The 26313-nt window shown below is 36.1% G+C and overlaps 3 protein-coding genes across 3 annotated transcripts; all 3 read left to right on the forward strand.

The window, feature by feature from the left end:
- Window positions 1-1864: 1864 nt before the first annotated feature.
- On the forward strand, window positions 1865-18787 carry LOC142612048 (L10-interacting MYB domain-containing protein-like). The gene is made up of 3 exons (XM_075784179.1): window positions 1865-2011; window positions 17739-18101; window positions 18191-18787. The coding sequence occupies exons 1-3, from the start codon at window positions 1865-1867 to the stop codon at window positions 18785-18787; spliced, it is 1107 nt and encodes a 368-aa protein (XP_075640294.1).
- Window positions 18788-19832: 1045 nt separating this feature from the next.
- Window positions 19833-21222, forward strand: LOC142612847 (uncharacterized). The gene is made up of 3 exons (XM_075785012.1): window positions 19833-20375; window positions 20459-20690; window positions 20771-21222. Exons 1-3 carry the CDS (start codon window positions 19833-19835, stop codon window positions 21220-21222), a joined length of 1227 nt encoding a protein of 408 aa, XP_075641127.1.
- Window positions 21223-22499: 1277 nt separating this feature from the next.
- Window positions 22500-24795, forward strand: LOC142613042 (3,9-dihydroxypterocarpan 6A-monooxygenase-like). The gene is made up of 2 exons (XM_075785223.1): window positions 22500-23614; window positions 24063-24795. Exons 1-2 carry the CDS (start codon window positions 22652-22654, stop codon window positions 24690-24692), a joined length of 1593 nt encoding a protein of 530 aa, XP_075641338.1. The 5' UTR covers window positions 22500-22651; the 3' UTR covers window positions 24693-24795.
- The last annotated feature ends 1518 nt before the right edge of the window (window positions 24796-26313 follow it).

Genomic DNA, 26313 nt, shown 5'->3' on the forward strand with positions numbered 1-26313 from the left:
CTTCTGTAGGGTGGTGATTGTTGCGGCAGGCAGGGTTAGATTCTCCTTATCGTCTTACCCTGGATCTGCACAAATTACTACCGTTGCTACACCCTTCCCTTTGTGATTTGGGAGTGGATTTCTTTGAACTTCTTGTTGCGACAGTTCTAGGGTCCCTTTTTTGATCCTGCGGTGTATCAGTCTATGGAGTGCCCAACGTTCTGCGATAAGATGTTGCATATAGTTGTGCAAGCGACAGAAGTGTGGGTCCTTCCACTCTTCTTCTGTAGGCTCCCTAGAGACTTGATTGGGCTTAAAGACTCCATCTGCTATCCACCTATCCAGGAGCACATCTAGCTCCTTTAGGGTGCATGCTATTGGTGGAAGGGTATTGTACTCCCTCCCATTAGTTTTCCTCTTCCTCTCGCCAGTGGACGCTGCCATGGCCTGCGCGGCATTTCTTTTGTCAAAACTTGGTCTTACCAATTGAGCGGTCTTTCTGGCCTTCTGTAACAACTGCGCAAACTGGGAGATCTCCAAGTTTTCTAGAACAGCTCTGTATTCCCTGATCATATTCATCATACACATCTCTACCAATGTCTTTTCCTCACAATGGTTATAGCAATCAAGTGCTATGTCTCTAAATGTCTTGATATACTCCATTAAATCTTCACCATTTCTTTGCTTGGTAGCTTGCAAAGTCGCGAGCGTCACCATTTCTTCTCCGTGGAAGTACTTAGTGCAAAATACATCCACCATGTCGTCCCAAGTTGGGATTGATCCTGGTTTCAGACTGATGTACCAGGTGTAGGCATGGTCACATAGCAATTTAGAAAATTCTCGAAGACATAAGTCCTCGTCTGCTGCATAAGAGCCAAGAGTATCAATAAATTTGCTCACATGCTCAATAGCACTTCCCTTCCTACCATCATATTGCACGAAAGCACGTGGTTCATACCTTTCAGGGTATGGCTTGCCAAGCACTCTCAATGGATAAGGAGGCCTCCACGCGTAGAATCTCTCCTTGGGCGCTATAGCCCTCTCCTGCTCTAAGAAAGCCATTACCTCGGCCATGGTGATGTATCACTGTCCTTCATTCTACGGAGTGCCTTCGACTAGCGTCCCCTCTTTGTCTGCCGCATGCTCTAGGACATGCCGGCTCCCTTTCTCTTTCGTCTTTCTGTCTTCAACTGAGGGATTTCCTCCATCATCTACTGTTGTGAATGTTGCAGTGCTTGCAGCACCTCAACAAAAGCATTGGCATTGTCAGCGGGATTCCTTGCATGCGGTTGGGGTCCAACCCCCAACCCGTTAACACCTTTCGCCTGGTTAGGCTAATGCCGCATTGTTGGCCTCGACTCTGCCTGAGAGGGCACAACGCTCATGTTTCGCGTTGTTAAGGATTTTGCCGGCATTTTTTTCGAGGATCTCTGTCCCTATCTGCTTCCCAACTCCCTAGTGGAGTCGCCAATTTAAATGTAGCGGGCCTTTTGTGTGGTATTAGGCTAGATTGGTTCCTGCCATACTAGGCGCAAAGTGTTCTGGATCAGGGAGTTGGGACCAGTCCAATTGTAACTCACCTTGGTCCGGCTTGTGAGCAAACTGTGTCTAGTTTAGCCTAGGTTTTGATCACATGCATGTGGCAGGCAGAGCTGTTATGACAATTACGACAAACAAATACAAATAAGATAATAACAAAGATTCATTCACCACTTAGACAAAATAAATAGTGGGTCATTACAAGAAACACACGTTTTATGTGAGGACAATACAAATAAATACGGAACATGTGATAATAAGCTTATTGAATCACAAAGAAATATTAGTCTTCCGTGCAGAGTCATGTCGCAAGGTCTAAGTTAGGAAGGAAAAAACCATTACCTCAATGCGAATAATTTCTCCGGTGAAGAAATTAACTGCTTTGAAGGAACGGGCCCTAAATGACTTATGCCCAGATGAGCGTCTCGCTTTTAGCAGAGAGTGTGGTTTGAGAGGGAGAAGGGGAAATCATCCTATTCGGTGCATGCCTGCTGTACTATTCTTTTTTTTTTTTTTTTCCTTTTCTCTCCGATTCTTTCTTTCTTTTCCCTCTCATTTTTTTTTATCTCTTCGTGTTTTTACCTAGTCCTTGTGGTTCTCTCTGTTTAGATTACTGTTGTCGTCCCCTTCCCTGTGCACAGTAGGGGTTCCTTATATGATGCCCGCCGCGGCTAGCTTTTACCATTTTAGCCCTTAACCGTCTTTGTCTGGTGTGGGCGTCCTTGCCGACCACTACTGATTAGTCAGTCGCCCAACCAGTGCCACTTACCTGTGCTGGCCATGCCATTCCACCTCACCAGTCGAAGAAGACTATTTTGTTTGTTTGCTTGCCGTGACATTCTTACATGCCACGGTGTAAGTACTCTCTTCCTCTTCGTCCCCTATGGCATGCACCTAGTGGTTCCAACTCAGCTTTGCTTCTTTTAGGCGGTATGTCATCACAGTAGAACACTACCTCCAAAAAAGTCTAAATAGGAAACACAAAAATAGGTTTTCCCAATAGGACGGGCCCTAAATGACTTGTGCTCAGATAAGCGTCTCGCTTTTAGCAAAGAGCATGGTTTGAGAGGGAGATGGGGAAATCATCCTATTTGGTGCATGCCTGCTGTACTATTCTCTCTTCTTTTTTCTTTTTTTCCTTTTCTCTTCAATTCTTTCTTTCTTTTCCCTCTCGTTTTTTATCTCTTTGTGTTTTTACTTAGTCCTTGTGGTTCTCTCTGTTTTGATTACTATTGTCATCCCCTTCCCCGTGCACAGTAGGGGTTCCTTATATAATCCCTACCGTGGCTGGCTTTTACCATTTTAGCCCTTAACCATCTTTGTCTGGTGTTGGTGTCCTTGCCGACCATTACTGATTAGTCAATTGCCCAGCCAGCGCCACTTACCTGTGCTGGCCACGCCACTCCACCTCACCAGACAAAGAAGACTATTTTGTTTGTTTGCTTGTCGTGGCATTCTTACCTGCCACGATGTAAATACGTTTTTCCTCTCCGTCCCTCATGGCATGCACCTAGCGGTTCCGACTCAATTTTGCTTCTTTTGGGTGGTATGTCATCCCAACAAGACATTGCCTCCAAAAGAGCTTGACCATGAAACACAAAAATAGGTTTTCCCCCCTCCCCACCGCCAGACCATGCCCTCTTACCTCTAACCCGACCCACCACTTCCTGTATTGGTTGGGTGCAGGCTGGTGGTCTCTAGGCCTTGTGCGTGCCTTACTTCCATACTCGTCCAAAATCTGTCGGCTGCTCATGCGCTTGTCGCGATCTGAAGGTTCGTCTGCCTGTTCTATCATTTGTTGTTGACTTCTTATGGCTTAGGCTGCTTTGTTGATTTCTCATTCTTTACGGCTTGCTAGGCTTTGCCCGATTGTGGGCTTCCCCTCCTTCATGCCATTCTCCGTGTTCTATTCTCAGCCTTGCTATTACTTCTTGCCACATCATTCTACCATGCCTGCCGTGATGTTTACTTGACCCAGGACTGCTGGGTCTCTTTGGGCTTGCTGTTTATCCCTTTTCTAATGTCCCAATAAACTCATTGGGCCTTTTACTACATTACTTGCGGGCTCCCGCGTCCCGCTTACTTCCTTTTGGGCATCCTTGGCCCGTTTACTTTCTTGAGGCATCCTTGGCCCTTTCTAATTCTGTGCTTCCCATGGGCTTTTTACTAACTCCTTGAGCTTCCTTGGCCTAAGTACTTTATACTTCATCCTTGGGGCTTATGGATTCTCCATTGCCCCTTACTTTCTTTACTTACATTGCTTTGGGCCTGTTGTGGTAGCTGTGGCCCATTCTCACTTTTCTACATCCATACAACCCATGAGTTTGCTACTTCTCTCTTTCCGGACATTTTTAGGTCCATTTACTTCTTCAAGGTCCATTTGTTTGCTTTATGGACCCATGATCCATTATTCCTACCGCTTGGGCTTAATGGTTTTTCTATCCAACTTTCTTCTGCCCACGTTGTTAGGCTTCTTCCTCCTGCTAGGCTTCCAAAAAATGAGCATCTACACTAGAATCATATGGCCAATTGGAGCCAAAGAAGATTAATGGGTGGCGCCGTAGGGATGAGAAAAGGAGGACAAGCAAGTAGATAAGTAGTGATGTGGTGGTAGGCCCGTAGAAGATATACATGGGCAAAAATTGTGGTAGAAGTCTAGGAGATATATTCTTTTGCAAAAATACAAGTAGATATAAAACATTAAAGTGGGTGTCCCTTTCTCTTTTTTTTTTTCTTTTTTCTTTTTTAAATTTTTAAGAGAACTTTTTCTTATTTTATAACAAGTCATTACCATATAAAAAAAATATGCTATTATCATACGCCTTACAAGTTACAAGATGACAAAGGAGCCTTAACAACATAGTTATGTCCATTTTGTTAAATTACACCTACCACATACATTTTACACTAATTTTATCCAAATGTTCATTTTATACTTTATAGAAACCACATTTATTCATGATTTTAACAAATGGTTAGGTGTGATTTGATAAATAGTGTTTTTAAATAGCACGTTTTAAAAATGCTATTTTTTATATTAAAAAAAAATGCAATCTTTAAAATAACTTATACAAATAGACCTTTGGGAATTAGTGTCAAAAGACTCAAAATGTAAAAAGTGTTTTATATGTTTGGGCTCCACATGTTTATAAATTGTATACATATGGGTTGTACCTGCACTTCTTTGCTTTATACGGCAATTCAATGCCATCTCTCAACCTACTTTGCATTTGCTTTCCTCCTATCTACCGACACTTCACTACATACATATATAAATGGCTTTACTAACTTATACCGTATACATAGGAGTGTCAATTTGATTGGCGTGTCGGGTTTGTGTCATGTCAAGGTAAGAGTATTCAACTAAATTAAATGCTTCAACTCAAACCCGACCCATTTAATAATTGTATCATGACTCTTCAACCATAACCCAACACCCTAACCCAACCTGTTAATGAAGCGGGTTGACATGACCCAACCCACTTGACACGCTTAATAAACAGGTCATGTTGGGAAGACACAAATGTGATACAATGCATTCCAACCCTCTTAATATTAAGTATAACATCCACATAGAAATAAGTTCTTTACATCCTGAAAGTAATAGATACACTTCAAGTCTTCAACCCACATTCAAAATAATATAATTTAACAAAAATATAACATCCATATACAAATAAGTTCCTTACACTCCAAAACAAGTGCATACATTTCAACCAAATTCAAAATAACATAGTTCAACAAAAATATAACATCCACAAATCTCATCAAATGTTAAGAATCAATATTGAAAGAGTTGATGCAAATAGTAGACTGATCATGACTAGGGTTTATAAAGTTTAAATTTACAATTATATCACTTGTAAGTTTAAGATATAGGTTGGATATAAAAGGTATTTGACAAATCTAAAATAAAATGAATATTTATTTGTTATACGAGTTAAACGGGTTGTGTTAAATGAGTCATTTCAGGTTGACACAAATAAATTGGCGTGTCAAACGTGTCTATTGCAGGTCACACAAATTGATCCGCTTTTGACATATTTCTTATCGTGTCACTTTCAAGTTGACTCGTTTATGACCCAAATCCACTAAGGCCTAGCACTAACCCGGAAAAACTCATGTAGTGTTTGTGTCGCATTCGTGGGTTGGGTCAAACATTAACACCCCTACATATACATTAGTAAACCATTTTAAGAAACTTTTTATGGAAAAATGAATAAAAGACTAACTTTTTTCTATAGCTTTTTCAATTTTTCATAAATAATTTTCTAAAATGGGCACACAATAATTGGACCCATATATATCATTGTAATGCATAAATGATATGAATTCTAAGAGGTATATCATATGAGTTATAATGTGACTAACCCCTTGAGTTTTATGCATATTATTTAATTCTCATAGTCTTGATATTTCCTTTATTTCACAAAAAATGGTAATGTGACATATGCCTCTTGTCAAAAGTATCACTCAATTATGGAAATCTCGATCTGAGGGGTTGAGATTTTTGAGTATTTCCTTTGGTTAGTGAGTCTCAAAATGAAGGTTCAATTAACAAATTTGATATGGGGTTTCATTGATTACAAGACAAGTATAAAAGCTGATAAATCAAGAATGTATTGACCCCTTGTGATAAATTAACCAATTAATTAGTCAAGTTAATTAATTAATCCAATTAACATGCAATATGCGTGGTAGCACAAACAAATCATCAACTAAGTTAATATGCAGCAGAAAATAAACTTGACACAATGATTTGTTTACGAATGAGGAAAACCACCGAGGCAAAACCTTATAGGATGAATTTAAGGTCACCACTCTTAAGAATCCACTATTATCACAACAAGCGGTTACAAGTAAAGGAATTTCAGTACCTTATACCAACCTATAGTTAAACATTTACCCCAATACACAATTGGACTTGTTCTGTAGTAACAATCTCTCATTTTCAATGCACGGCTCTCAGTACGTAACTAACCAATCGATGCACAAATCCCAGTACGCAGCTTACTTACCAACTTGAGAAAGATGTTGGCTACAAAGTTTTTCAGTTCATCAACACGATGAAGATCACAAAGCTCCTTAGTCACAAAACCCAACGGTTTACAAACGCAGCAGCTTCTTCAAGAGAAAGATGAACTACGACAAATTTTGTCTCCGATCACAATTTGCATGTACAAAACTTTGCTTCACACTTACGCCCCTTTGATGGCCCTTAAAATAATCCTTATATATGTTTAGGGTTGTGAAAAAATAAAGCCTAAACATGTACACACGAATTAGAGGGAAATAAGATCTGAAAAACTGATTTTCATAAATCTCGATAGATAGATTATCTATCAAGCAGCTATCGAGCATTGGGCTAAACAAGCCTTTTAAACCTCGATAGATGCTATCTGTCGAGCTAGTTGCCGAGTTTTAAAATTTAACACTTCTTCACTTATTTCTTGGACAAATTTGCATGGCTTCAAAACTTGAACTTGAACTCTTATTCCTTGAAGTATTAAATGAAGGAAAAATTCTGGTTTTGTATCTCATACAAAACACATAGCGGAAGCAACAAATAAGGATCTATTTCATTCATGATTGATAACGTGCACTATGTAAATTTCAGAATTTAAGAACAAGATAGCGTACCTTAGTGTGGAGAAATTCAAAAAAAAGATTAGAAGCACTTGGGAACACTTTTAATCTTCACTCCAATTCCACTTTACGCCCAAGATGTGTGGTCTCTCAATCAATTTTCAAAGGGAGAATGAAAGTGTGTCTCACACTCTCTCACACACCGTTTCTTAATTTTCTTTTTTCACTTTTTTCTTAAAAAAATTATGTATGTTTCTCCCTTTATAACTAACTGATTATCTAATTGGGCTGGCCTATTGGGCCTTTCCAATTGGGTTTTAGTGTGTGGCTTGGAGTGGGACCAAAAGGGAACAATAAGACACTAGCTCCAATGGGCCTTGGGCATTTCCGTTAACTCTTGGCAAGTCTAAAGTTACCATTAATTATATTTAATACCACTATATAAATATAATTGCACTCTAGGCCTTATTAATAAATTATATCTCAAGACTTTATTATACACGTAACCCTTTCATAAAATATTCGTAGTAATACAAAGTCATGAACGTAGACTGCCACTTTGTAAATTACTACATCTTATCCTTGAGTACCCGGTTTAATTCTTTAAAGTTATTCATTATATATTTATGAAATCTAATTTCATAAATATATACTTTAGCAATTTCTTACTAAAGTGGTTAGGCCTAACTCTCTGAATAACTGAACCCATTAAACTTATCTCAAAGGAATATTTTATATCTCCATCAAGAGATTATGAATTCCATCTTGAGAATATATGTTCCATCAACATTAAATGTGGCTGCCCAACATACGGAGGTTTTGACCGTCACTTCAGATCTCACTCTTGATATATCAAAGCAACCTACACTTCATGATCAGGTCCATTATTCTCTCAGGATTAAGAGTTCATGCAAATAGAAGTCGTGAGATTTATTATTCATTTGATAGTCGTTAGGAGAATAATAAATTTCACAGTGGTCCTGTTCAATATGTCTTAACTCTTAAAACATATCAACATATCAACTAGAAGTCTCCACTTCCATGATCAAGACAAATCATCTTAGTTGACACGTTATAGTCTTCGCAGATGAAATGCTCAATTTCATCACCGACTACGAACTATAAATTCTAAGTTTACAAAGAACTTGTGATTTACATCTTCTTTGACTTTTCACATAAATCACATACAATGCATCTCATGGACTATATGATAATGTCTCATATTCATGTTACCATTATTTTAGATAATAATAAAATAACTTTATCAATCATAATATTAAGTCATACATCATGTCATACATAATGTTATACATAGCATCATACAATAGGATTTAAGGGCACTAATCCTAACAATCTCCCACTTGCCCTAAAGACTATTGTGCACTAATTTAACTCTCATTCCCTCCAAATGTGACTCGAAATTCCTTTGAGGCAAGGCTTTGGTAAAGGGATCTACTAGATTATTTGCACTTTCAATCTTTGCTACCACAACATCTCCACGAGCAACAATATCTCGAATGATGTGGTACTTCCTCTCAATGTGCTTTCCTTTCTTGTGATTCCTTGGATCTTTAGATTGTGCAACCGCTCCACTATTGTCACAAAATAATATGATGGGAACTTGTTCCATTCTCATAACACCAAGATCATAAAGGAATTTCTTTAGCCAAACAGGCTCCTTTGTTGCTTCACAAGCAGCAACGTACTCGGCTTCCATGGTGGAGTCCGCAATACAAGATTGCTTAACACTCCTCCAACTTATGGCTCCACCTCCCAAGATGAAAACACATCCTGAAGTGGATTTTTTGAAATCTAGATCTGACTGAAAGTCTAAATCTGTATAACCAATGGGAATCAAATCCTCACTATGGTAAACAAGCATATAATCTCTCGTTCTCCTAAGATACTTGAGAATATGCTTTACAGCTTGCCAATATTTTGGTCCTGGATTTGATTGATATCAACTGACTATGCCAACTGAATAACAAATATCTAGTCTAGTACAAAGTATAGCATACATGAGACTTCCCACTGCAGAAGCATAAGGAACTTGTCTCATCATATTTTCTTCCTTTTGAGTCTTAAGCCTTTGGTCATCAGACAGAGGAACTCCATGTCTAAAAGGAAGCAATCCTTTCTTAGAGTTTTGCATGCTAAACCGTTCTAGGACCTTATCTATATATCCAGCTTGTGATAAGCCTAACATCTTATTCTTGCGATCTCGCCAAAGCTTGATCCCTAGAATAAAGTTAGCTTCACCCAAGTCCTTCATATCAAATTGGCTTGACAACCAAACTTTAACCGATGACATTACCCCTACATCATTCCCAATGAGTAGAATATCATCAACATAAAGCACCAGAAACATTACTACTTTGTCTCGATGCCTTTTGTACACACATGGTTCATCAAGATTTTATTCAAAACCAAATGACTTGATTGCTTGATCAAATCTGATTTTCCATGACCTAGATGCTTGTTTAAGTCCATAAATGGACCTATTCAACTTGCATACCATATGCTCTTGGTTCTTTGCTATGAAACCTTCTGGTTGCAACATGTATATTTCTTCTTCAAGATTGCCATTAAGAAATGCAGTCTTGACATCCATTTTCCAAATTTCATAATCATAATGAGCAGCAATGGATAAGAGAATTCTAATAGATTTAAGCATGGCTACTGGCGAAAAAGTTTCATCATAATCAATACCTTCTTTTTGTGTATACCCTTTCGCCACTAGTCTTGCTTTAAAGGTTTCAACATTTCCATCTATCCCTCTCTTTCTTTTGTAAACTCATTTGCAACCAACAGGTTTAATGCCGTTAGGCGCCTTTACAAGATCCCATACATGATTGGAATCCATAGAATCCAATTCAGATTTCATAACTTGGACCCAATGATGTGCATCTATATCATTTATTGCTTCATCATAAGTGTAAGGATCCAATTCAGCCTCTTCTGAGATAGCCTCATAAGTTTCTCCTAAACCTACGAATCTTATAGGAGGCCGAACAATTCTCCCACTACGACGAGGCACCTGTGTACTAGACATCTCATGAGTAGTATCTAGTGGTGTATCTAATACAGTCACATCATCCCTAGTTTCATCCATTGGTTGTTCAACTATAGGTTCATTCATTTCAGCCAAGACAACTCTACTTCTAGGAGTAAAATTATTAATATAGTCATTTTCCAAGAATTTGGCATTTGTGCTAACAAACACTTTATTATCCTTATGACTATAGAATAAACCTCCAACTGTTCCTTTTGGATACCCTACAAAAAATACCACTTCTGTTTTAGACTATAACTTGTCAGACTTTCCTTTCAACATATGTGCTGGACAACCCCAAATGTGGAGATGTCTCATACTAGGCTTATGCCCATTCCACAACTCTACAGGTGTTTTAGGAATAGACTTCAAAGGTACTAAATTCAGAAGATACATTGCAGTATTTAAGGCATATCCCCAAAAAGAAATTGGTAGAGTCGAATAACTCAACATGGACCTAACCATATCTAAAAGAGTCCTATTCCTTCTTTCTGCTACACCATTTTGTTGTGGAGTTCCAGGTGCAGTCAACTAGGATATAATCTCATTTTCAGTCAAGTAATCCTTAAAATCACCAAGAAGGTATTCGCCACCTCGATCAGATCGAATGGCCTTTATGTGTTTACCCAATTGATTTTCAACTTCAGCCCTAAACTCTTTGAACTTTTCAAAGGTTTCGGACTTTCGTTTCATTAGGTACACATAACCAAATCTAGAGTAATCATCAGTGAAAGTAATGAAATACTCATAGCCACCTCTTGCTTGGATTGACATAGGACCACATACATCTGAATGTACTAGTTCTAGCAAATCTTGCGCTCTTCTACCTTTTGCATTAAAAGGTCATTTGGTCATCTTACCTTCTAAACAAGATTCGCAAACTGGAAAACCATCAAAGTCCATGGGCTGTAAAAGTCCATCTTTGATTAGTCTTTGAATCTTACTTGAAGTAATATGACCTAAACATAAGTGCCATAGATATACATCACTAGTAGAAGGAACTTTCTCTTTAATGATTTCACATGAGAGTTACTATCTAATTTAGAATTGTATAATTCATGCTTATCAGGAGTTAAAATATAAAGGCTATCCACAATATTGCCAGAACAGATAAACACTTTATCCTTCTTTATTACAACATTGTCTTTCAGGATAACACAATATCCATGTTTACCTAAGTAAGTTGCAGAAATCAAATTCCTACGAACATTAGGTACATACAAACAGTCTTCCAATATTAAAACTCTAGACTTAAAACATAAATTAAACACTCCAACAACTTCAACCGAAATCTTGCTCCCATCAGCCAAAGTAAGGAATAGTTCTCCCTCATTCAACTTTCTAGTCTCCTGGAACCCCTGCAAAGAATTGCAGATATGATTAGTACAACCTGAATCCACACACCAGGAATCTGTTGGATTCTGTACCAAACATATTTCAAGAAGAAATGAACTTTTCATACCTTTATTCTTGGCAGCCTTGTATGTTGGACAATTCCTCTTCCAATGTCCTTTCTCACCATAATGGAAATACTTTCCTTTGGTTTTCTTTCTTTTGTTGGCAACCCCTAAGGCAATTTGTTTACCATCTTTCTTAGTGAAGTCATTCTTCTTCTTCTTCTTACCCTTGCCTTTCGACTTAGGTTGAGAAGTAGAAGCTTCACCCACATTGGCTTCAACACTAGAAGTACCAAGGATGCCTTCCGTTGCCACTAACTCATTCATTAATTCAGACAAAGTATAAATCCTTTTGTTCATATTATAATTGAGTCTAAATTCCTTGAATGATTCTGGTAGTGACTGGAGTATCATATCCACTTGGGATTCTCCATCAATGTCGGCACCTAAAACTTCTAATGTGTTCAGATTAGCAATTATCCTAAGACAATGCTCTCTCACTGAACTTCCTGCAGCCATTTTGGTATTATAAATTTGCCTCATGGTTTCTTGCCTTGCAGAACGGCCTTGCTCACCAAACATCTCCTTCAGACTATGCATTATGTCCGAAGCAAGTTCTACATCCTGCATTTGATGCTGTAGAACATTTGAGATAGATGCTAGGATGTAGCACTTGGCCATCTCATTAGATTTCTGCCAACGATCATATCGCTGTTTTTCCTCAAGAGGAGCATCTAATGAAGGAAAGGTGGGACATGGTTGAGGTAAGCACATATTTGTGCTCTTCAGCAGTAAGAACAATGTCCAAATTTCTTTTCCAATCAACATAGTTGGATCCAGTCAGTTTGTTTTGGTTAAGAATAGAAACAAGTGGGCTAAATGATGCCATGACAAAATCTGAAAATAATAAACATAAATATAATAAGTAAACTGGACATTATCAATTTAGCATATAAGCATATAATATGGAACCTTAACAAAACCATAAAAATAATATATGCAACAACAACCCAATCTCATATTCAATATCCCTCAGCATAGAGTGAACATAAAATACTATAATTGATTAAGAACTATTCTCATTATTAGTGCTATCATGATAACTCTTATCAAACACTAATAATATGCCGTTTTACATTTAGCCTCTAAGTAATAATAATAAGAACTCAGCATAGAGGATACTATAATACTTAGTCTAGTGTATACCATTGTCTAGAATCATGTGTAACCACATTTCATCCCTTTAACAGGCTTATTTTGTAGTACCATGATAAAACACCCTCCGCATGGAATGCAAAGCTCAAAACTAAGACAAAGTGTTTATCAAACCACTATAAACCAGGAAATTCAATTTTGTAGGACCATGAAATAAATACTCTCCGCATGGAATGCTAAGCTCGAGGCAAAGACAAAGTATATATTTCACACTACTATGAACCAACAATGGAGGCCATGAGATCCAACCCTTGTATCTCTCTCCCACTGGATATTTTAAATTAAAGGTTTTTAAGATCAAGAATGATAATAATGCTAGACACGTGAAAAAAAAATAATCATAATCTCATTAGGAATAAATTTCATTAAACTAGCATTAATGTATATAAATATATATATATATATATAACGTAATAAAAACCTTTATTACATATAAAAATCCATATCATATTATATATAATATAATATACAAATTAATATATGTAATATATATTTTTTACATTATATATATATATATAATTTATGGCCATCAAGAACAACAATGTACGGATTCTATAAGCAAATAGAATCCTATATCTATATGCATGCAAGTGGACTATATTCATGCAAGACAAATGACCAAGCCATGCATCAATTCCAAGTACAATATATAATATATGATAATTATATTATATTATATATAGTGCTATCAAATGGTGGAAATCTCCATATACGAATTCTATGTTTTTTCATGCCCATAAAGCATTTGCACACAAAGCCAATGCATTTGGACAAAAGTGAATCAACCGTGGGCCATCATTCTGTCTATTTTAACTTGCAATAACTGCTCCTCATGCATGTGGCAACCAACCCGTATAAATCATGGCATGAAAAAAAAACTAAGCCAAGCAATTAAAGACCAAGCCATGCCATAAAAACAAGCCATGAAATGCATGCATTAAGTCCAAGCCAAACGGTGCAATGCCAATCCAAAGTTATTTGACAGTTACATAACTCCCATTCAATAACTACCATGAAAAAATTGCAATCCATACAAACTTGGTAAATAACAATCAAAGCATCAACACAAGTTTTTAATGCACTAAACAAATACTTCCAGTGGTTGAACATGGATTCAAATAAGACACGGCCCACATGAATAACTACTCTTCAAGGGCAGTTATTATCAAAAGATTACTTTTGTTAATGTATGGCTCCTCTTCATTATATCCATATGATGCAGAAAATTGAAACACAAAGATAATAGTTTTCTTAAATTCTAAAACTCAATCACACGCTATACAATCATAATATGAAAACCTGGCTCTGATACCAATTGAAGGAAAAATTCTGGTTTTGTATCTCATACAAAACACATAGCGGAAGCAACAAATAAGGATCTATTTCATTCATGATTGATAACGTGCACTATGTAAATTTCAGAATTTAAGAACAAGATAGCGTACCTTAGTGTGGAGAAATTCAAAACAAAGATTAGAAGTACTTGAGAACACTTTTAATCTTCACTCCAATTCCACTTTACGCCCAAGATGTGTGGTCTCTCAATCAGTTTTTAAAGGGAGAATGAAAGCGTGTCTCACACTCTCTCACACACCGTTTCTTAATTTTCTTTTTCCACTTTTTTCTAAAAAACATTCTGTATGTTTCTCCCTTTATAACTAACTAATTATCTAATTGGGCTAGCCTATTGGGCCTTTCCAATTGGGCTTTAGTGTGTGGCTTGGAGTGGGACCAAAAGGGAACAATAAGACACTAGCTCCAATGAGCCTTGGGCTTTTACGTCAACTCTTGGCAAGTCCAAAGTTACCATTAATTATATTTAATACCACTATATAAATATAATTGCACTCTAGGCCTTATTAATAAATTATATCCCAAAACTTTATTATACACGTAACCCTTTCATAAAATATTCGTAGTAATACAAAGTCATGAACGTAGACTGCCACTTTGTAAATTACTACGTCTTATCCTTGAGTACCCGGTTTAATTCTTTAAAGTTATTCATTATATATTTATGAAATTCAATTTCATAAATATATACTTTAGCAATTTCTTACTAAAGTGGTTAGGCCTAACTCTCTGAATAACTGAACCCATTAAACTTATCTCAAGGGAATATTTTATATCTCCATCAAGAGATTATGAATTCCATCTTGAGAATATATGTTCCATCAACATTAAATGTGGCTGCCCAACATACTGAGGTTTTGACCGTCACTTCAGATCTCACTCCTGATATATTAAAGCAACCTACACTTCATGATCAGGTCCATTATTCTCTCAGGAGTAAGAGTCAAAGCAAATAGAAGTAGTGAGATTTATTATTCATTTGACGATCGTTAGGAGAATAATAAATCTCACGGCGATCTGTTCAATATGTCTTAACTCTTAAAACATATCAACATATCAACTAGAAGTCTCCACTTCCATGATCAAGACAAATCATCTTAGTTGACACGTTATAGTCTTCGCAGATGAAATGCCCAATTTCATCACCAACTACGAACTATAAATTCTAAGTTTACAAAGAACTTGTGATTTACATCTTCTGTGACTTTTCACATAAATCACATACAATGCATCTCATGGACTATATGATAATGTCTCATATTCATGTTACCATTATTTTAGATAATAATAAAATAACTTTATCAATCACAATATTAAGTCATACATCATGTCATACATAATGTTATACATAGCATCATACAATAGGATTTAAGGGCACTAATCCTAACATTAAATACATTCTAAATCTACCCAATTACAAGTAAAGTGTGTTTTATCAAAAGATTAGCCAATTTTAAATGACATAAGTTTCTAACATGATTCACATATGTCCTAACAAAAGCAACCCTAAAGCACATTTTTCAAGACTTTTAAAAAGCCGTGTTAACATACACATATATCTTTGAGTTTTCCAACTCTTTTGAAGTATCAAAAAGAGATCTACTTCTATATTGAAGATCAAGTGATTAAAGTAATAAAGTTACTGCAATCTAGTTTAACTCAAAGTTATTGGTCTAAACATTCGAATGCTTTCTCAAAGTTTTGAATAAAGGACCATGAACAACAAGATCCAAAATAGTAGTCTATAAATTAGAAGTTTTGTGTGGTCACATTAGTAAATACTACATGAGGTAATAGTAGTAGATTTAAAGTTAAATCTATTTAATAAAGTTTCATTCTATTCTATTCTAGTGGATTTTATTTATCTTGGGATTATAAAGCTAAATCCCTCCACGTTTTTACTATAGGGTAGTCTGTTCTATTAGTTTTCCCTAGATCACCATATCGTTTGTCTTTGCATGTAAAGGAACTCAACTTGATTGGGAGTGGTGGGAAGTGCACTCAACTTGCTGCTGTTGTTTCGCTACTGATTGTGAAGAGTTTAAAACAATTTCAGACAGATGAGGTTGATCAAAACCATTTGGATTGGATGGGATTCATTTTTTCTTGTTGAAAATTATATGGGTTTGAAGAATATTTCAGGTTGTTGTTGCTGCTGCTGTTAATTTTTAGATGACCATTATTAATTGTTCTTTTGCTTGGATCGGTAGTTCCTCCCACCCAAGATATGTGTCTTGCTTGTAAACAACAAGATTATTAATTAAAAATATTCCTAGAAGCCAATGTCAATGTGCAGAATTTTCAAATTTGAACTTTTAAGTGTGATGTTGCTTAATTTTTGTATGTTTTAATGTTTAATATTCCTTGAAGGAATAGAAAGTTTGTTCAATACAGTAAGTTGGGATAGTTAGATTCTTATATATGGGTTGATATTAAAATTCAGACTCTTCTGTGATAAATTGGTCACTGGGCATCGATTAAAATACAAAATTTTTGGCTATGATTTGATATCTTATTGCACATTTGCCTATGCGTGTTTTCTTTGCATCTTTTCTACCATAGACATGGATGGGTTGGAACACATGTTCATTTGTTTCTTTACTAAAGATGATTTTCTTAAGGTGTTTGAAGTCCCATTTTCAAGATGATAAAGTCTTCTGAAAATTCATTATTGATTCTAATAAAAAGTTATTCCGGTAGATTACAGAATGGAACATTTAGTGATTTAAAGGAAAATGATACTTCTTGTTTACTTAATTTCTAGTTCATCAGCCCAAGTAGCTTGGCTGAGGATGCTTAGGTGTTAGTGGCAAAATGACAGCTATTATGTTTTTGACATTGAAAGGCAGGGTGATTTAGACAATCAAATAAAAGCTTGGCATGTGTGTAACCCTGGCAATCAAATAAATTCATTCATAACAAAATAACTAGATTTTAGTCGAGCATTCAATCTATGATGAATAGGTAGGGGAATGGACATCCGAGAATTAGTAGTTAATTTTGTAGCTTGTGATTTCTTTTGGGTTTGTAGAAGTTGTAGCCTTGCTGCTCATTCTGCAGCAAAGTTCGCTCTAGCTTAAAATTTGTCTTGTTTTTTCAATTCGGCCAACCTTCCTCCTTGTCTTGCTGATGTTTGTAAGGAAGAGGCCTCCCTTGTGTCTCCTTTGTTTTGAGTTATAGACATGGCAGATTATCAACAACAAAAAAAAAGGGCAGGGGAATGTGGTGCTCACACGCTTGCTAAGTGGGGTAAATTCTCAGTTTTTTGTTCTTTTTAATTTGTCTATGGAATCCTTCTCATTGTGTTTCTAGCTTAGTGCGGTCAGAGAGGCCTTAAGTAATTTTGTTTGTTCTTATGTCTTTTGTTTTTGCCTTTTGCTTTGGGCAGCTAGTTTATTGTGTTTTTGTTTATTTATAGATTCTTACTTAATAGAAGGCTCCAACCACCGACTTATTCTATTGCTAGTTCTGCCGTTTACTAATTTTTGACTAAAATGTATTGCTAGTGTATTAAGTGTGAAATTGTTTTACCTATAACAGAGCATTGTTTGTAAGAGTATTGGAACTTTTACATATTTGATTGAACATTGTTATTAATAAACCTATATTTTGTTTAGATGGTTAAGAACAAGGATACTTCAAATCCCAACACCAAACAATCCCAAAATAGCTCAAATGTTAGAGTTCAATGGCCATCAAGAGTAACAACTATCTTTTGTGAAGCTTGCGTGGATGAGGTATTTAAGGGCAATCGACCTAATACCCACTTTAGTAAAAAGGATTGGGCAAATATTATAGCAACTTTTGAAAAGAAAACTGGAAAGGAATATCCTAGGGCGAAGTATAAGCATAAATGGGATAGTTTGAAGAAAGATTGGGTACTTTGGAATAAGTTGAAGGGAAGTGAAACTAGATTGGGATGGGATGCAACCAAAGGAACAATAGCTACAACTGATGAATGGTGGGAGAGAAAACTAATGGTATGTTTTGTATAACCCATTGTACATATTTTGTATTAGTAGATAAACCATGCTATTTGAGTTATTCATGAAAATATTCAAAATTGTAGGAGGTTCCTGAAGCTGCAAAATTTCGAGAGAAAGGTTTGGAGAATGTTGACTTATTAGACATTATGTTTAAGGACATTGCGGCCACAGGAGATTTAGCATGGGTCCCCACTTCAGGTGTGTTACCCAATGATCTTGAGACACCTAAGGAGGGGTTAGGTGATACTTCTGCTGACTCATCTTCTCCAAATGATGATGATGACGTTCATGAATATGAGACTCCTAACCTCACACAACCACCTAACCCAACACAAAACAAAGGAAAGAAGCGAGTTTTACCATCATCCACACAGAACAAAGGGAAGAAAGGAGGAACGGCATTACAGTTAACACAACAACTTAGTCGTATCTGTGATGTTGTGGAGTTAAGAAACTCAGCTTTTTCAGTTGAGCCAAGTAGTACTATTTGTAATGTCATGGAACGCGTGTGCACCTTGGATGGCATTGAGAAGGGTTCCAAACTCTACCTCATGGCAGCACGTATTTTTCAAAAAAGAGAGAAGAGAGAGATGTTTGTCGTGATGGAAGAACCATATTTACAACTTCAATTTTTGCAAGAGGAGGCAAGATTGTTAGGAGGGCACTACTTTGGCACTTAGGGTGTTTTATGTTTTATCCTTTGAATAATGTTTTACGGAAGAGAGAGATATTTTACATTCTATTGTTGTTTTATCCTTTGAATAATGTGGTTGTTAGGGTGTTTTAACTTGTTGGGTTGTTAGGGTGTTTGAATTACGAAGATAGAGTATTACATGGAGGGTAATTTTTTATATGGTGCTTTTGTAGTGAATCTTATGGAAATTTCTGAATTTGATTAGAGGTCCTTAGTTTATCTAATATGTTTGATTGTTTAATGCATGAATCAGTCACATTTGTACTGTTGAAAGTCCATATAACATTGATGGATAAAGAAGTCATGGTGATGCATGGGAGTGAGTGACAGAGATGAAGCAAAAGGACAAATGAGTGACAGCCCAATTTGTGTGACTTGGAAGCCTTAAATGGAAAAAGGAATCCCAAAATTAGAATCTACACACGTTAAAAGAAAGTTGTAAAATGCCCTATCCATAGAGAAAAGTAGTTTGTGAAAGATATTTTGGGACAATAGCTAACAATGACTAGTCTAAGCTAGTGACTGGGCCGAGGGATGCTTGATGGTGGGCTACTTAAACCCTATTGAAAATTATAGAAATTTAGCTCTAATACTATATTAAAATAATGAAAGAAAATAATAAATTTGTAGAGAAAAGGAAAGAGTGAAAGTAATGCAGCTTACAAAATGTAGCTACTTAGAATCAGTAAATTAGATATAGCTCTATGTCCTCTATTGCATCCATTTCAGTAATGATAATTTCCAAATCAATAGATTTTAGACTCTAATTTGTTAAGATTGAGACAAAGTGCAGGGCTTTCATTTGATTACTGCTATATATCTAGAATGTATTTTGATATTTTATTGATTCCCTTAACCTTATCCCCCTATCATAGTCGCTTGGCTTGCTTCTCTTGCCACCTTTTGTGGGCTTTTATTCTATTGATAGATACTTATGTTGATTTATCGAGTTACATAATTTTAAATGTTTACTCATTTTCTTTATTGTAATTTATCTAATTTATTGCTATAATATTTTAGGTGATATTCCTATGGATTACAATGATCATATTGATAATAGTGATGAAGATCATTCTTATGATGTGGAAAACGATGAATATGATGATGAGGAATTATATGATCTTGCTGTTGCTGGATGTCATGTTGCAGTGACATATTATATAAAATATATTGATAAACAACCTTGTAGAGATTCTGAACAAACTGGCTATATGTGGTTGATGGATTGTTTGACGGGTAATGAAACGAAATGTTACGAAATGTTTAGAATGAAGCCACATGTTTTCCTTCAATTGTGTAATGTTTTACAACATACATATGGACTTCAGCACACAAGGCATATTAGGCTTGAAGAGTCAGTAGGTATATGTTTAATGATACTTGGACAAGGAGCTTGTTATAGGATGATTCAAGAAAGATTCCAACATTCTGGTGAAACTATACACAGACATTTTCATAGAGTTCTGAAATGCCTTAACATAATGTCAATGGATATCTTCAAGCCTTCTGACCCTACATTCAGTGTAGTTCCAAGACATATACAGAAGAATCCATTGTACATGCCACACTTTCAGGTATTCATTTCATACATTCTAATTTGTTCCTAATATTTGTTAGGATTATTTCCTAAGTAACTAAAATATATATTCTATTTTAGGACTGCATTGGTGCCATTGATGGTACTCATATCCAAGTTGTTGTTGGAGACGACAAGAAAGCTCCATATTATAATAGAAAGGGTGTGACATCTTTTAATGTGATGGTAACATGCGATTTTGATTTACTTTTCACATTTGTTATGGCTGGATGGGAGGGTGCAGCACATGATACACGTATTTTCTTAGATGCTATCCGTCGACAATCTATCAACTTTCCAAAACCACCACCAGGTATATAAAATTTGAATATATTAAATATGTATGAAGGATATTATTTATGTACATCTTACATTTTTTTTTCATTTTACTAGGAAAATATTATTTAGTTGATGCTGGATACCCCTTAAGGAAAGGATATTTGCCACCTTATAAGGGACAGAGGTATCATCTTTCAGATTTTCGACGAGCTGGGCGAGGAAATCACATAGAAGAGAGGTTTAATTATGTCCACTCATCTCTTAGAAGTGCAATTGAGCGAACTTTTGGAGTGTGGAAGAATAAATGGAAAATTTTGAAGCAAATGCCACCTTATGACATTAAACACCAAAGAAACATTATAGTTGCTACTTGTGTTTTGCATAATTTTATTAGAAAACATGATAGGGAAGATGAAGGATTCAATTGGGATGAACATGACTTGGACAGACCAAGAAGCAATAGTAGTGGAGAAGGTAGTAGTAGGCAGGCAAATGTTGAAAATATACAAGATGTTGAGATGAAATTTGTTCGTGACAAAATAGCTCGATCCATTTGTGGGTTGTAAACAATATTTTTATTATTTATGTTTTGGTGTTTTGGTTTTAATTTTTCGGATAAGAACTTTTTATTATTATAATGGATTGTCTAGTATTGATATTGTTGGCAATTAACATTTTAATAAAATTATTTTCCTAATCATTTTAATATCTTTTTCTTGATGAGTTATTTTTAATATTTTAAATTTGATAAACTTCTCTCCATGAATTTCAACAACAAAAACATCATTATTGTTGTTATTATTGATGTAATTGTTAAGCTTAATTACATATTTTCAATAATAAAAAAACACTGATCACAGGAAAAATGACAATATAACATTCAAAAAATAGTTAAGTCATTTTTTGGAATTTACTCTCAAAACAGCTATTTTTAAAACAGCTTATCCAAACGCTTAATATGGCTTTAAAAATAGAAAACGCATATTTTTACATTTTTACCAAACACTTATTTGTGGTTTTTAAAATGGAGTTTTTAAACGCACGTTTTAAAAACGCTAGTTTTTAAAACACACCTTTTGAAACAGCTTATCCAAACAGGCCCTTAGTCATGTAAGTTCTAATATTTTGAGTTTCTTCAGTCATCTAAACTAACGTGTAAAAGCCCAAATCAATATAACTATTTCAGAGATGGGTAATGGAGAATTTTTACCTGAAAATCGTGATGCAGAACAACGACGGCAATCGGAGAGAGCAACTGAGCAATAACAGAGAAGAAATCAGTGAATATCTAAAATTGATGAGTAGAGAACCAAGACTAATGAGATATGAGAATGCTTACCTGGAAATCGTGATGCAGACGCAGAAAAACGACGGTAATCGGAGAGAGCAATTGAGCAATAACAGAGAAGAAATAAGTGAGCAACTGAGCAACTAAGCCTATCCCTTCTCCATATATATACATATATGGAGAAGGGGTAGGCTGGGATTTCGGTAAAAAATTCCTGAACCACGCAAAACAATTAGCGGCAACCAAATCGTCCCAACGCGCAATGCTGAAAAAGCAGTAGAAATTTTCGTTTTCGGAATCGCGAAAATCTGCGGAATTGAAAACGCAATCCCGCAGATATCGCCTAGCCAAACGCAATCCCTGAATCACGATTTGCGAAACTGCCGTTCTGTGCAATGTAAACGCCTAAACAAACAGGCCCTTTATCATCTTGATAGAGAAAATATCTAATATGAAAAAATAGCCACTAAAATCCTTTTGAAAAAAGAGCCACTAGAGTTCTTTTCAAATATGAAAAAAGAGCCACAAAATCCTTTTGAAAAAAGAGCCACTAGAGTCCTTTTCAAATCGGATAACAGATATTTCCTCTATCAAGTGCAAAATATATACCCGAAGAAGTCACAGATCTTCTGCATTAAACATTTCAATTTTTGAGATTTCCTATTCTTAATTCTTGCATTTTCTGTTTTACATTCACGAAGCCTGACATGTTGAATGCAGTTTCCGCCATGTGGTCGTGGTGGATTGCTAGCAACGACAAAGATGGACTTTCTAGAGTAAATCTCACTGCTTTAGTCTCTATATTCGCAGTGTTGATCTGGTTCTTATGGGCAGCCAAGAAACCAAGAAAGCCTCCATTGCCACCAGGTCCACGTGGCTTGCCACTACTTGGGTACCTTCCCTTTCTAGGTACAAACCTTCATAGGAAATTTGAGGAACTGGCAGGGGTCTATGGACCTATCTACAAGGTTTGGCTTGGACATAAATTATGTGTGGTGGTAAGTTCACCATCACTGGTGAAAGAAGTGGTTCGTGACCAAGACACAATATTCGCCAACCGTGACCCTCCCGTAGCCGCACTAGTTGCCACATATGGGGGATCAGATATTGCATTTTCATCATATGGGCCTGAGTGGAAGAAGTTGCGCAAGATATTTGTGCGAGAAATGCTAAGTAATGCAAATCTTGATAGTTCTTACACCCTACGAAGAGAAGAAGTTAAGAAGTCTATTAGAAATGTGTATGACAAAATAGGCACTCCCATAGATCTCGGGGTATTGGCATTTGTGACTGGAGTAAACGCGGTCATGAACATGGTGTGGGGTGACTCGCTACAAGGAGAGGAAGGGACTAAAATTGGAGCTGAGTTTAAAAGATTAGTGGGGGAACAGATGGTGCTCATGGCAAAACCAAATGTCTCGGACTTTTTCCCAGTGCTTGCAATGTTTGATTTACAAGGGATTGAGAGAAAAGGAAAGAGGATTGTGCAATATATTGAGCGCATTCTTGATTCAGTCATTGAAAAAAGGATGAATTCTAACATAGGCAAAAAGGAGGGTACTGGAAAGATGGAACAAAGGAAGGACTTCTTGCAACTTCTCTTGGAGTTAAGGGAACAAGATGGTGCTGCAACATCAATTAGCATGAGGCAACTGAAGGGCATGCTTTCAGTATGCCCAACCTTCTACTTTGTGGCTTGTGCTCCATTAATTTAGTGTGCGACCTGGATGGATCCACTAATTGAACTAATACATTGTTAGACTAGGCTCACCCCATTTTGAGTCCTGTCATTGGACTGCTGAATACAGATCAATTGTTTATGATAATTTGATTGTTACAACAATGTAAGCAGGGGGATTGAACACTGTACATCTTGGTGGGAAACACTAAAAAGTGCCTGTTGAGCTACAAAGCTCTTGGCAATTCAGCATGTCTTTTTTTCTTTTTCTTTTTTCTTTTTTCTAGTTAGAAGTAGAGGAAAGGGTGGCGGGTGGTTTGGTGGGGCAATAGCATATATTAATGGAGCTTCTAGTATAAATTTTCTTAAACATCAAAACATATTGGGTTCATATTTTGCTTGCCACTTCCAATTGAGTACTTTATTTATCTTTTTAACAGGACATATTGGTGGGCGGAGCTGATACCACATCAACCATGGTGGAATGGGCGATGGCAGAGCTGATGCAGCATCCAGAGGCAATGAGGAAAGTCAATGAAGAGCTAACAGAATTTGTGGGTTTGGATAGCTTAGTTGAAGAATCCCATTTGCCCAAATTACACTATTTAGATGCCGTCATTAAAGAGACGTTCCGCTTGCACCCCGCGCTTCCCTTCCTAGTGCCTCGTTGTCCAAGCCAATCTAGCACTGTTGGTGGGTACTACATACCCAAAGGTTGTATGGTTTGGTTAAATGTTTGGGTGATACATAGGGACCCAAAGCTTTGGGAGAATCCATTGGAATTTCAACCAGAGAGGTTCCTAAATGAGCCTAGCAATTTGGATTATTCTGGCAACAATTTTAATTATATTCCATTTGGATCTGGGAGAAGAATATGTGCAGGGCTTCCATTAGCAGAAAAAACTTTGATGTACATCTTAGGTTCGCTCTTGCATTCATTTGAGTGGAAATTACCACATGGTACAGAGTTGGAATTTTCTGACAATTTTGGTATTGTTACCAAAAAATTGAACCCAATAGTTGCTGTTCCAACGCCAAGGTTATCGAACTTTGAGCTCTACACAAAATAAAATTATGTACTGTAGTTACTTTCTTTTTTTAAGTCAACATGTCATGTAAGATGTTTCTATTTTTGTAGTCTAAATAAAGCTGATATGCTTGTCCTTGATTGCCTATGAGACGCATTCATTTGGGGGGAGATTTGCAAGGGCGTTTGAAGTTTAGCCTTTCCAACATGATCAACAATTCATATTCTTGAACATATGTTTTTTTCTTTCTATTCAAATATGACAACAAAAAAAACAATGAAACCACATAAAAACAAAAGTTGGATAATACAAAAATTCTTAAGTTTATGGTCAGATGATTATGCTAACAGTTCACAAGTCTAATAATTTCATTAAAAAAAGTTGGATGCCGTAGAGCGTATGTAAAACCTGAAATAAATGGTAACAGGTATTACTGTGTGAAGATTCTGAAGAATGCAAGCCTGGTAGCCTAGAGATCTGACACACAAAAGTTGCTGGACAGCTTTTCAAGTATCAACTTTGAGCGTATAAACATAGGTGAAAACAGGAGTCTGGTAGATTCCCCGGCCACTTTGGCCTCTAATTAGGGGAAAAAACTTATAGAGTGGTTGTAAAGCAATTGCGTCAGCTTATGCAAAATTTTCTTCTATTTTGCCTAAAGAAATTACTTTTTCTATTTTAAGAGGGCGTTTGGATAGGCAAATGCGCATCCACGTCCAGAGTTTTTTTTTTTTTTTTTTACACGTGTTTGTTACTGTTCATTGGCCATGAACAGTGATTTTAGGCCAATGAACAGTAACTTTTGGCATGAACAGTGTTTTTTACCCATTTAAAAATTATTTTGCTACAGTGTTTTCAGTTTTCAGCAATAAGCACCCATTTTTACAAAACGCATATATCAATCTATCTATTCGATACATTTATTCAATAAAATATTCATTCTTTTATAATTTTTTATTATTTCCTCACTCACTACCCCTCTCTCTCTCACATACCCAACACTACCAAAAAATACTAAAATATTAAATGCACGAGTTAAAGTAACCATGCATATATGCACAGTTACTGTAGCACTTGTACATTTATGCACAATTTTACACCAATTGATATAGGTGTTTTTTTGCTTAAAATGTCTAAAATTGACTACTTTTGTATTTTGCAAGATTATGCATGATCTATTGCTCTTACCCTCTAGGTGAAATGTCAAGACACAGGAAAAACTATCTCAGTAGTTGTTAAGAGATGTTAAGAGAGAAACCCGACTTACAAGGAAATATTGTGATGCTGCTAACAAATTATATAAATTTTTTTTTTTTGGCTTAAATTATCTACTGTGGTCTCAAATTAATTTTTGTTTCAATTTTATTTTAAATAATAAAAAAATTAAATTTTAACTTTTTATCTCACATTATACAAATAAATTATAAAAAATAAGTAGTTTTCAAACTAACAAAAATACGCATTTTTCTTGCCTCATAAACTTTTCAGGAAAAGATTGGACCCTTACCTTCAATGGCAGGACAAAGACAACAATTATAAGTGATGACTTGCCTTTTAAGGCAGCTCAAAGCTAGATTCATATCTCGTGCAATAGCTAGGTATTGCACGGCGTGCAATAGTTACAATCCCAACTGTTTATTTAATCCAACGTATAAAAAATTGA

This window comes from Castanea sativa, chromosome 10, assembly GCF_040712315.1.
Source record: "Castanea sativa cultivar Marrone di Chiusa Pesio chromosome 10, ASM4071231v1".
Taxonomy (NCBI): domain Eukaryota; kingdom Viridiplantae; phylum Streptophyta; class Magnoliopsida; order Fagales; family Fagaceae; genus Castanea; species Castanea sativa.